The sequence below is a fragment of the Calonectris borealis genome, chromosome 15 (assembly GCF_964195595.1).
Source record: "Calonectris borealis chromosome 15, bCalBor7.hap1.2, whole genome shotgun sequence".
Lineage (NCBI taxonomy): Eukaryota > Metazoa > Chordata > Aves > Procellariiformes > Procellariidae > Calonectris > Calonectris borealis.
This window is the reverse complement of record NC_134326.1, coordinates 10,134,238-10,147,650: the sequence shown is the minus strand read 5'-3', so window position 1 is coordinate 10,147,650 and position 13,413 is coordinate 10,134,238. Positions and strand designations below refer to the sequence as shown.

Below are 13,413 nucleotides of genomic sequence, written 5' to 3'. Positions count from 1 at the left end.
CAAAGGAGCAGATTTAGGACTTGAGGAAGGCACTAGACTGGAAAGGAACTGATTCTGAAACCTGTCCGTAGGTCAGAGCACAGCACAACTTGCCTGATGATAGTATTCCTGAGCTAGAGATGTTATCTGAGCATGAGAAGGAACTGTGATTGTCCGTGCCAATTCATCACTGGCTTCTGCCACGTCACTATTACAGTAGCTGGGAAGGTTGTTTTTGTGACGTGGACATCAGCCTAGCAGCTTCAATGAATGATGTCATTTAGCAGCGGTCGGTCCTGTAACAAGCCCTCATTAGCAAGCAGCCGTAGCCTTTCCCCATAGCCCCAAACTCTCTCTCAGCATTTGAATACTACTTTAAGATTGCAATGAGCATCTTTTAAAGATAACGGGAGTTAAATTTTTCTAAAGTCTAATAAAATACATTTTTGATTATACCATTTTGGCATTCCAAATTCCTTAATGCTAGCAACAGATCCTATCTTTTTATGTGCTAAAACTGCCTATAGCATCCTAACAAGGAAGTTATTCTCTCAATGATAAAAGACACCTATATTCAGCTTCTGTAATCATTTCAAGTTTATGTAGACTTTAAGTAAGTATCAGAACTTCATAAATGTATTATATGTCCATACACAAGGTTTCAGATTTCTTTTAACTCCCTTTTTTAATCTCTGTCTCGATTTTATAATGACCTGTACCAAATGAAGAAATAGAATGAAATATAAGTAAAAAGTATTTTGAGAACACATTTGCTTAGACTTTACTGGGTTCACTTTGTAAGTTATGGATTATTGTATTTAGGAAAATCTAATTTTTTTTTTAATACTACTTTGAACAAAATGTTATTGCTATGATTCTGCCTGGCACCAGCTAGAACAAACAGGTAACTCCAAGATCAGTAACTTAATGACTGCTAATCATTGGCATTAGTTTCTAAGGACTCCCATTAACTTACCAAGTTTCTGGAATCCACAGCCTACATCAGCTTTTTTGCCTCAGTCATCTCCATCCATGACCATGCAGCTCTTGAGGTCAAATGGTAGAAACCTGCGTCTCTCCAGGTTTTAATGGTGTTTTAAAAATTCAGACAGTTAGGATGGAACCTAATGCCATGAGGTCATGATTCTGCATGTCTCTGAGCCAAAACCATAGGTTCTTATTTATTTGCCCTTTGTCTTTAGTCGTTAGCTTCTGCTGCTGTCTGCTAAACCATTGCACCTTTTCTGTAAAGCAGCTTTAAATGCCATGGCAGGGAATAGATCTTGCAGAAAGCTCTGATAAAGCAACACACAAACTGGTGGTAGCATTAGTAATGTATTTATGGATTTTCTTCCACAGAGACCAAGGATCCTCACTGTAGCAATACACACTGACTGACGAGAACTGCTGCTCTTTGACTTTCAAGTGCTGCTGCCTGGACCAGCTGAGTGTTGAGAACTTGACATTTTTCTTTTGCATTTAGGCAGTTCAACATGTCACATATTTCTTCACCACACAATCAGCATGCTCACCATAAGATCAGTTCACGTTTTAATTATTTCTTCACAATTTTGGTACCACTGGTTTCAAGCGGTTGCATGGTGACATAACAAACCTGAGTGTACTGTTGGTTTAGGCCATTTTCTCAGCTCACTGGAAGCTTGAAGAATGCCTCAGCTTGCACAAATAGAAGGAACTGTTTGTGCCTTCAGTAACCCACTGTTAATTCAGGCATCCATAGTTAAACTAGGTACAAAAATTCCATAGTACCTGAACTACATAAAAAAGTTACACGGGCGACAGAGCAGACAGAGCGGAGGATGCCCACTGCCAGGGATACTCCCACACAGGGAACCATATAGTCATGTTTGACTATTAATTAAGCAAGGGAGAGGCATTGGACCTTTCCTGATTGATAGTGAGTTGCAGTAATACCATAGCAATAATACCATAACACGTAATAATCCTGCAGTAACTTATTCATATTGCTACCTTTATAAGAAATAATTCATGTTTCAATTGATCAAAATCCATGCTTTGTGGCTGTCATAGGAATGCACCTTCAGCCATGCAAGAGCTAGAGATCTTCAGGAGATCTTCAGCCTCCAGCTGATGAAGTTCATGCACCATTCAGAGAAGGCACCACTGAGGTGTAGAAGCCTTGATATTGCTACACCCAAGAGAATTGATTGCAATGTTTTCTGAGGGAATATGGTTGGCCTTCAAGCAGACCATAGGCTTTAGACTCTCTCTTTTTTTTGGTGTATAAAATGAACCCACTAAAGCCTCCAGCAGGCTCCTAGTCTTAAAAGTTATGCTTTGTTAGAAAACAAAACTAATAAAGCAGAAAGAAAAGGCTCTTTAACAAGTAAAAAAGTGCTGCTGAACAAGACTTTAAATGAAAGCATTGGCAACAAATCTCTTTTTGCTTACTGTGTCCTTGGCAGGATGGTATTTTCCTCTTGTTCTGCTTTCTACTCTACAAACTTTCAGGTTCACCCTGGGTTGAATGAGCTACATATGATGTTTCCTGGATCCAGAGAAAAGTTGTCTTTTTTCTTTCACCTCTGAGATTTGACAGTAGCTCAATTCCTGTTTTCAAGCATGCTCCCTACCCTTCTCTGCTATCTTCCAGTTGCCACAGACCTCTGTTGGTCGGTGAGTCCCTGGTCAACCCCAGTTGTTCTCCCAGACATGGGGAGCATCCAGGGGAGGTGTAATCTCTCCTCCCTTCAGAAAGTTCAGCTGATCACAGCATATGAAGAAGGTTGAAACAGAAAGGCAGCCTTCATCTTCACTATCCGGCTACCCCAATTTTAAGAAAATATAAAGTATTGAAGTATACTATATAAGGTAACCTGTAGACAAGCAGATCTCCATTCCTGTCATAGAGATTTCCTAAACAATGAATCCAACATTTGCCTCACAAATTACAACACTGAATTACAAAAATTCAATCAACTGAAATACTTTATTTCTCTTTCAAACCAGTGAGTCTAACTTAAGCCATTTCCAGCTTTTCAACTGTTGGCAGTTCTGACTTGGTGCAACACAGAGATGAGTTCTTTGTTTTTTCCTTATTTCCACATCACTGCTCTAGGACTAACCCAGAGTTAGTGCCAATGCAGAAATCTTTAAATGTTCTAAAACTTTACACTTAAGAGATAAAGAGTCACAACAAAGGCCAGCCTGACTTTTTTGTATCACAGACATCGGTGGACCAACAGAAGAAGAGGAGATTGATGCTTGTAGAAACTACCTGAAAACCACAGGGCCTGAAAGCATCACAGAGGAACTTTCTATTGAAAGAGTAACCAGGCTATCTCATTTAGGATGCCTGTTGACTTCCCTAGTTATCCAACAGCTCCACAGGATGATTCAAAGCATATAAACTAGGCTTCTCTGAGTCAATGTCTCAGATATCCAAGTTTAGGTGCTTAAATTAAGCAATGTGAATAGCTCAAATAATGTTTTTATGGCTGCTGCTACCTGATGTATGTGCATCGAGTCAAGTGTGTTGCTGTGCCAGCTTGAACTGTGCACAGTCCTTGCATTTGTATCTGAGTGTCTATTGAGACACTGAGAAAAATTAGGTTAAATCTTCCAGAAGTGTGAAATTGATGTAAAAACCTGGCTGGACGCTATGGAGTATTTACAGACCGTTATAGCTTAGGGGTATATCAGATCCAGGCCATACATTAGTTACATATCAAGTAGTTCCTTAAACATTATAGAACTTCAAGTAAATTAAATAATAGCTTTTAGCAGCTTTTGGGTTGACGTTCACTTACAGATTTGTACGCGACATTCACTGCCGGCCCCTCTTATTAGTAAGTTAATGACAAACTGGAAAGAGTTCAGAGAAAATTAACCAAAGTAGGTTTGGAGGGACTGACTGACAAGAAAGATGAAAAGGGTGATCTGTTTACAGATCTTGACTAAAAGATGTCTGGGCATAGCAAAATGAACATGATAAAAATCCCACATATTTGAAGATTATAATTAAATGTTATGGATGAAGAATAACTAATTAGGCTGCATGAAACCAGGTGACTTGAGGAATTTGAATGCAATTAAAGAGGAATAATAAAGCATAATATCATAGAAAATGCTTTGACAATCACATTTAGTAGTAAAAGAAGGCCCATTTCTTGGAAAATTTAAAAGCAGACAAAGTATATTTTAAAAAATACTAGGAGAAAGGAGGCAACTAAACATAGGTCTGTACCATCTACAATTGAATTTTTTGTTCTTTTCTTTTGGTGTTGTGTGATTTACTCTGACAGCACAGCAGTTTGTATACAGTTATTATGATTCTAAAAGTTTTGGTTCAGAAATTAAAATCTCCACAATCAAACACCATATCTAAGTTATTGCATCTCCCCAAGACACTTTAACGCCTATTAATTGTCTCCCATTTTCTCAATTAAACATTCTTTAAATATGCTACTTGAAGTGTCTTTTGCTTCATTTGACTAGCAGACTAGATTACCCATTCCAGCTGATCTCTGTGAAAAGAAAATTAGAAGGAATGTGTTTACAGGGCAGCCTATTTAAATTCAATTTCCCTTGCTCTGTGCTGAAACGAGGCAAGTTACTGCATTTCTTCCACTCTTCAAAAAAGTTTTGAAGAACATTCAGCATTTAGAAAAGATTGTTCTGCCTTTGTATTTCTTTTGGAACAGGAACTAGAGTTCTTGTTATTGAAATCTGAAATAAAGACAATATACTATCCAAGGTTAACTCTTAAAATCTAAGTAATTTTTCATCTTAGGATGGAAGATCAGTTGCTCTATTAAAAAGAATTCTTTGCTGCTGCAAGATTAACAAAATCTGCAGTGTCTTGAAAAAGACTTTCACCTATGTTAAAAAATTACCTACAGGAGATGATTCATAAGGAAGAAAATTAGAAGACATCATGCTCTTCCATGACTTTGCAGCTAGCAAGAAGAACAAGAAATATCAGCTTCCCAAAGCACTATAGAAGCCTGATTAAAATTATTCATGACATAATAAGCTGTAGCTACTGATCTGATGGCAATTGTAATTACCCACGATTTTTCCAGACAGGATGAATGCTATAGTCTGAAGCCCTCCTCATTTTCCTTTCCCTTACATCACCTTTTTGGGCCATAAAACTTTGGTGAAAGACAAGATTCTAGACAAGATTTATTCATAGATCAAAGTCTTTTTTATGGGATGGGATAACCAATTTTAAGACAGGCCTGTGTCAAGTTTCTGCATAAGAAAGTACTCATGGCTATAACTTGAATCTGGATCTGTACGTACATTGTAATTCCATGATGAACATCTTTCTCTTATACAAAACAAGTTTTATTGTATTCCCCACTTCTCATGTTCCCATGGTAAAAGGCTTTCAGATATAAATTAACATGGTTGCTTTATGTAAAGAGGAAATAAATAAGATTCCTATGTGGATCCATTCATTGGTACCTACTGCACCACCTTTTCTCTTTCACACTGGTTTTAACAAGTGCTAACAAATAATCCATTGCCTCATGGATTAATGCAACATTAAAAAATCCAACTAGATTGCAATCTCAAACGTAGGTAGAAGAGGCAATTTTGCCACCCTACCAAAAGAGCTACAATTATTGGCATTCTTCATGGTGGAAAAGAGAAGAAATCTTAAATGAACAATATTTAGAAACTTGTAAAATGTCTGCTTTTTTTGGACAAGTTGGCAAGGAGAGCAGTGCGATTTTGTTTCTGACAAGTCATTATCTATATGTGGGAATAAGTTTAGCCCCCAAACAAGCAAATCCATTGTTTTTCTGTTTAACCAGCAGGATATAAAAATAAAAATCTGACAAACACATGCAAGAGAAACAAACAGAAATGACAGCACTATGTGATAAAAGCTGGAGTTCTGCAAGATCTTGCGTGTGAAAGCGTACATTATATATGCGCTGTTGATTAATTTGAGGGATGACAAGCAACATTCACGGAGATGGAAAGTTTTGCTTTTCTGACTCCAGATGTGATATTTTAACAGGGAGAAGTCATTTTGTACTTTGCTGAGAGAACAGTTTTCATACAATAAAACATAATTTTCAAATTTCCGAAAGTCCTAAAAGCAAAAGGTCATGAAACATTTTAAAGAAGTGAGCACAGACACATGTAGTTAATTCATTTAGAGATGACTGAACAGAGGCATATATTACTATCTCCCATTTTTAAACTGCATTTTTACAGTTTTATTTTACATACAAGGTAGTAAAAGAAATACAACTGAAAGCTAGTCGACAGCATAGAGTATAAAATTAAATGTAGTTCAAAGGACTACATTTTTAAGAGGTTTTCTTGGCATCTAAGAATAGGTACGTAGGTCCCATGACAGATCTTGTTCTGTGCTACCTTATATTGATAGAATTAAGCCCTCTTGAAAATTCCTTAGAAATCCAGGTGCTCAGTAGCTATTTAAGCACCTGTTTTGACTGCACTCCACGTTTAAGAGGCCGATAGCCACCTCAATACCATGAAACTCAAAGTTACCTTCCCAGCCTAAAAATGAGGTTTAAACAAACAAAGAAATTTCTTTCCCTGTATCAGAAGAAATACCAGGTGTTATGAAGTCACTATGACTTTTCTGTTTTACTTAATCACTGTGATTTTCCAGCAGTTATTTACTAATTTTTTTAAACAAAAAGCCTCACCATTGATAAAAGATCTCAAGCCAACTTTTTTGTAACAACAGCTGTACAAAACTCACCTGCTGTAAATGTAGCATCCCATATGATTGATTTCTTTGTCTAATTTATACCGCCGAAAGTCCTCCCAAGCATCTTTAATGGCTGTAATGGCCATTATAACACAAATTGGGATCACAGAAACTTCTGGTTGGAAAGCATTCACCACTGGCACAAAATTCAGCAGTGCAATGACCACAAAATAAATATTGGCAAAGCGGTGAAACTGCTCATAGATATTTTTAGGGAGGAAAGTCACGATGGTATATTTTGTGGTTTTAATTTTATTGGAGTCATAGTATCTGTTTGGATTTTCCTTCCACTTCTTACTTCCAAAGGGCAAATTGGAGATGATCACTCGTTTATTTTCATTTTTCTTCTTTCTTTTCTTTACTTTTCCTCTCTTCTCCAGGTCTTCATTTTGGATTTCAGTCTCTGGAGCACCACACCGGCAGCAGGTTTCCTTGAAGAAATGTTTTTTCCATATCATTCTAGAGAAGCAGCCTGGAACACTTTTGCCTGACATCTTGTTTTCCTCTCAAAAAGTAGCCTCAAGTTGAAAACCAACAAAGTTAGAAGAGTTCAATAATCCAAATAAACTCCCAAGCGGTGGAGAGAAGAGTCAAGATGTCCGAACCCAGGGCTGCCTCTCCTTTGACTCCAACCTCCACCTGCCTAGGGACAGGTATCATCCTGACTCAGCTGCACCGAGTCCTAGAGCCTGCCGGGGAGGCTGCACCTCACATATGACAAAAGCATCCTGAATGTTTTGTTATTCCTGTTAGCATACGCCTGGAGGCCCTGTTCAGAGCATTTCCCTGGCATCGACTCTCTGCTCACATGAAGTGTCTCTCTTTTAACACAGAGCAGCGACAAAGCTAAGAACATAGGCAGAATTTTCACGGCTCACCCCTGAGTTTCTGAATCACTTTATAAGCCTGGGAGTTGCCAGGAAGTTCAAAGGTAATGGGCAGAGCTCTGCATCCCAGAAATCCACAGAAGATTGCTACAAGCCCCAGTAGACAGTCTTTCTCTCTTTTTTTTCCTTCTATCTACTATTTGTTTTCATGCCCATAACATGGATTATTAAACTCCCCAAACCAAGCAAACCTATGATTTGGTAGTTGCGAGAATTGTACATAGACATAAGCAACTGAAGGGCAGTTTACCCAGATTGCCCCTCAGCCTGATCCTTCTCCACTGATAGACCCCCTGCTTCTGGACACCCACAACATCCCTCTCTCACGCAGTAACCCCTTCCAGCCTCTCATTTCTTCTTCCCCATTGCTCCTTGTGCCTCTGACACATAAGTATGTAGCATAGATGAGGGTTAGTTTCCAAGAGAGCTAATGAGATGTGTTCAAACCATAGTAATTTCTTCTTTATGGCCTGGCCTCAAGGAGAGGTAAAAAAAGGAAGAGACCCAAACATTTATACTTCTTTTAAACAGAAACTTCTATCTATTGCATTATGTAGTGACAAGCTAAGTAGTCTCAAGTCAAGTTAGTACTTGGACAAGAAACTCTGATGAAATCAAAATGTTGCAATAAGAATTGCACATGAAAATACTTCTTCCTTCTGAGTCAGTACTGAGCAAACATCGCAGCTTACTACAGGTGTTGTACCATCTCCAAAGCGAAACCGTGCTGTATTGATCACCTGTGTTTACTGGAAGTCCTATAAATTTTTTTCAGTTCCTGGTTATGCTTCACCTTGATAGTAATTGATTATTAATTTTTGTATTAATGGTTTTACAGTGAAACGTCTGAAAGGCATAATTCCAATTTGTTAAACAGCCCCAGTAATCCTTTCCAGACTTGGATACGCATTATTTTTCCTCCAGATCCTTCTGCTACCCGGAGAGGATGTTGTGTGTGTCGGCAAGCTGTTTGGAGACTTGGAATGAAAACTTGTATATCAGCACTCACTACTGTGATATGAAACAAAACTCCAATGACATCAGGATGACTTAAGTGAGATAAATGAGGCATTTTTAAAGGCAGAACAAAACTCTTTTATAACAGCTTTTCCAAACTGACTGTACTCCAAAGGGTCAGTGAGGGAATTACTGCAAAATCAGATGAGCAGTTTCCACCGCATCAAACGCAAGGAAAAATAATTGGTTTAGTTTACTTACTTGTCATATACCCTGGTTTTAGAGGAGTTTATCATCTTATCAAATCGGTATTTTCTATAGTCTTCAATAGCGTCCTTAATCATACTGGCAAGCAGCACCACAATCAGAGGGAGCATAGTAATCTCCCTGTGGAAGACTTCCACTTGTGGGAACCAGTTCAGAACCACCAGAAAGAAGAAATAAAGATTACCCAGCCTGAAAAGGTACAAAATAAATTAAAAGTAGTCAGAAATTAGAATGTGTCCTTTTCTTAATGAACATCTCCCTTTTTGTGTCAAAGGAACATTAATCATTTCACTCCTCTACCCTCCTCTTCCTTTCCCAGAATGAATTAATCAGTTGCTTAACCGAGATGCTAATTTTTTCTTTAGAAAAGCCTGTGAGATATATTTTCATAATATTATAGCTATCTCAATTTTTCACATATTACAAACACTTTTTATCTCTAGGAGCTTAAACTTCTTTAATGATCCCCCACTGCCTCAGTCTTGAAAATAAGCACAAAATCAAACAAAATCCCAAAAAACCTTAAAAAACCAAACCAATATAACAGAATGAGTGTAAAAAAACACATGCTCAGAATTATGGAAATGTCCCCATCAGGAATCCATGAAGGATTCCACAGGTGAAGGTCAAATTATGAATGTGTAAATCTAATATACAGAATGAAAATTTCAAAGCTAGAGATGGATATACAACTTTCATTTATCTTTATCATAATGATATTTCCCTGGGCATCTTATTGACATGATTCATTATGCTGGGGGGGTACATAATTTCAAACCAGCACTTGGAAAGAAACCTGACCTGGAAAGAAACCTGACCTAGCAGTTGCATATATACGTATACTGTTTATAACTCGGTAGACAAAGTCACTTGCATGACATTAAAAACGTACCAAAATTAATCTATGAGCCTCTACAGAAATCTACAGAATTTCATAGGTGTCTCAACACATCCAATGAATGTCTTTTCATGTTCTTGAAAATTAGAGGTTTATTCAAGACAGAAACAGAGGGATTTTTAAATAAAAAATTTTTCTACATAGAAAACCGTTCCAGCATTCAAATAAGAAAGCTGGCCGCAGCATTGGTTAAGCACACCTAGCGTTCACTTGCTTTAAACCTCCATTTCGGTGTGAATTGAGTGATAATTGGTTACAAATAATCATCACCTAAATTTTAGTTATGTGGCAACTACAAAAGCAGCCCTCCTCCATCACCCTTAAATATCACTGTTTCAGAGAGAGTTCTTAAATCTCATGTATCATTGAATGAATTTTTTTACCTGTGAAACTGCTCAAAAAGATTTTGGGGCAAAAAAGTGAACCACGTGTATTTTGTGGTCTGTATCCTGTTTCCAGAATAAAACGTAGAAGCTTGTTTCCAGTCTTTCCACTGTCTCCCATTGTTGGGAAACACAATCCTCCATTTATTTAAGTTGAATTTTGGTTTGTCTCTGACAGAAAACAGCAGTGGTGTCGATTCTGATAGAGACTGGGAGGGACTTTCAGCTCCTAGTCGCTGCCAACGGTACAAAGCAGAGTCCACAGACAAAGCCATTCACAGCAGGGATGTCAGGCTGAAAGACAAATGCATGACAAGGACTGAAAATCAATTCCATTCTGGTAGAAAATTCACTTCATGTCTTGCTAGCAGAGGTTTAAAGCAGTAAACAATACTCCTGTTCAGTGCATTACATGTTCAGTCTTCGAGCTCGGCACTTTCTGCAGAGAATGTCCAGAATAAAAGATACAACAAAATCTTCAATATGGAAAAATCTATTTCTACCTCTGGGGAAAAAAAAAATCCCAAATCTATTTTCTGTGTCTTATAACAGCAAACTAACACAGATAAAGTCAATTTAACAGAGGTGAATAATGGCTTTTCCGTCACAAATTCTGTATCATTTTCCTCAGTCATAAACTGCCACCAAATCTATTCAGGCATTTTTCTTCAAATGTCTGACTTTCTTACAATACTTTTTCTATTCACACTTACTTACAAAGGGACTGGTTCAGGTGTTGAATCTTAATAGCTCAGATAATAAAGAACTGCACCATCAACTTACTCTCATTTACACTCATGTAACAGTTTTCCAGAGTCTCCATAGAAATCTGATTAGAATGGAAAATGCCAGCCAGCACTAAAACAATGGATGTTTTATTGGTTGGAGAGATAAAGGAGTTAAATCTCACAATACCAATTCTATTATCATTGAACACTTGTCATGTTGTTCACACATCCGCAACTGCAATTGCGATCCAGCGTGCAGGATGCTCAGGCTCCAGCAGTGCAGGTGTATATACTATTATGCTCAATCTAAACACAGTAAAATCTCAATCCAACAGCAGGAGTTTGAGGACTGAAAGCTGCCTTACATCAATGAGGCACTAAATGTGAAAAAGCAAACAAAAAAAAGGCACTGGTCTTGTGCAACTTCAAGGTTGCCCTAAACAAAACATGTGAACTGAGCCCACCTCACCTAGACTGTGGGAAATACAGAGAAAAAAAATTATTTAAACTTGGACAATGGTCATTTAGATTAATTCACTGAAGAATTGGTTTAAACTTTATTTAATAGCAGCTGCTTTTGAAGTAGATTGAGAATATCTGTACATGTTTGTACAAGTCTAAATAAACACATTTCAAATATATTAAACCTTTGAAATTATTTATGCCTTAATTACCAGTGAGTCCTTTGTTTCTCTCTGCTTTTCAGCTTCCTCCTCCAAAAAGCCTACCTTTTACTGTTTGCAATATGTGACTTCCTTTGGAAAAAAACTTAATCATATTTAAAAATATGTACATGTTTGCATCTTGGAAGGGGAAAAATATACTGACATATTTGAAGCATATTGTTTCATCAGCAAACAAGTATTGTTTATGCACTATTACTCACTAGCTGCTCAAAAAATTTTAATTCAGAGTTCAGGTTGCTCAGCAGTGCCTGGGGATCCTCTACAATGTTGAGAATGGCTAATTTATGCCTATCAGAAACTTGGAAATACTGGCACAGTTGATACAAACTTAAGTCCCAATACCTAATGCATCTAGACTTGATGTCATGTTACCCTGATAGGGAATGTTGAAACTATGAATTGCGGGGAAGATGCAAGGGAAGGCAAATATCACAACAAGCAAGTGAAAGAAGTTTTTAACAGAACTTGCCATTACTTGTGCTGTGCTCCACAGACTGGAATTCCAGGATTTATCCCTTGATTCTAGATGCCTTCACTGTGTTTGCAATAACATTATTCACTTGTTGAAAGATGATCCACTGCAAGGTAAAACAGCTGCCATTGTGATAATGGGTTCATATGTGCTTAAAAAAATAGTCAAGTATGTTTGATCCCTGAAGGTCACGTTCATGTAGGACCACAAGGACAGTCAGCAGCAAGGTGACTAACCAGACTGATCTCCGGAGTTTGCTGAGTGTCGATAAAAGCAGCATGTCTGCGGGATCCCATGCCACAGATGAACTGTAGGCAACATGTAGCAAGTCAGAGACTGTGTGCATGGGAGAGGGACAGTGATTTGATGAAGGTGTGCTGAACTTAAACCTGAGCATCAGACTCTCCTTCACTCTGCTTTTGTGCTGTGTTCCTGGGTGGTCCTTGAGCACCCGTGGGAGCATTGTGTCAATAAGCAGGAGAGGAAAATTAAGGCTTCATTTAGGACTAGTGAGAACCTTGGGACAAGACACCCACAAGCAGCTGTCTCAGCACGATGTAGCGGCATTTAGTTTATTCTATTTTACTGTGTGTGAAGAGCTAGGGAAAAAAAACACCTAGACACAATAAGAAGTATGGAGTACTGGCTTGGAGAACTGAAGGAAAGCCTTCTATAGCTTCCAAGCTATAACAGCCAACGTTTTCAGAAGACTTGGATCTCAAGAACCTTTTGTCCATAAGGTACCAGATTTAAACTCTAACATGAGAGAGGACTGGAACCACAGCAGACATGACAGGCTTTCTTGTGTCTGGATTTTAGCACACTTGGTGCTTGTTTACTGAGGAAAATCAATCATTTGAAGGTGTTACATTAACACACACAACCTAAAGCTCTGAATGGCTTCATGTAGAACTGAATAAACTTGTAGCTTAATCCATAGACAGGACCTCCTGTAATTCATGTTAACTACTCTGCCAATGCCCAAATGAACGAATACTTTGACTGAAATAAAAATGATATTCAACATAAACTATCTTAAAGCCAGCACTTCCTTAAATTATAATTTTTAATCTGTGATGCTGAAAGATTTTATAATGAAAAGGCAACAATTCAATTGTTGGTAGTTACCAAAAAAGGCACAGTGATCACTCAGTGAAAATGCTATATTGAAATGATGCAGCTCTTGTTTGCTAGTTAAAGGCTGGACACTTTTGCCACCTTGTTCTGAGCAGTAAGCTCTCCAGTTGATTTCAGCTACATCATAAATTAAGATCTGAACAGTGGATGGAAGAGTGGCAGTCTTTAGTGGCTCAGATACACACTTTACTACATATGTCTTTAACCACATTTTATATATATATATGTATGTTGCATGTAACAGAGCAACATATATGAGTTACACACAACCTACCAC

At 37.9% G+C, this 13,413-nt stretch overlaps 1 protein-coding gene across 3 annotated transcripts in view; it reads right to left on the bottom strand.

Annotated features, from left to right (window-relative positions):
- Positions 1-10,424, bottom strand: part of ATP10B (ATPase phospholipid transporting 10B (putative)) — a 56,173-nt gene extending 45,749 nt beyond the window's left edge. The window contains exons 1-2 of one of the 3 annotated variants that reach the window (XM_075164132.1): positions 10,114-10,424; positions 8,827-9,021 (exon numbers count right to left, since the gene is read on the bottom strand). In XM_075164132.1, coding sequence (XP_075020233.1) covers positions 8,827-9,021; positions 10,114-10,388 — 470 coding nt within the window. In that variant the 5' untranslated portion in view covers positions 10,389-10,424. Of the gene's footprint in view, positions 1-6,712; positions 7,988-8,826; positions 9,022-10,113 lie in introns of those variants that run through there. The other 2 variants (XM_075164133.1, XM_075164131.1) reach the window with 2 other exon arrangements.
- Between the last annotated feature and the right edge of the window lie 2,989 nt (positions 10,425-13,413).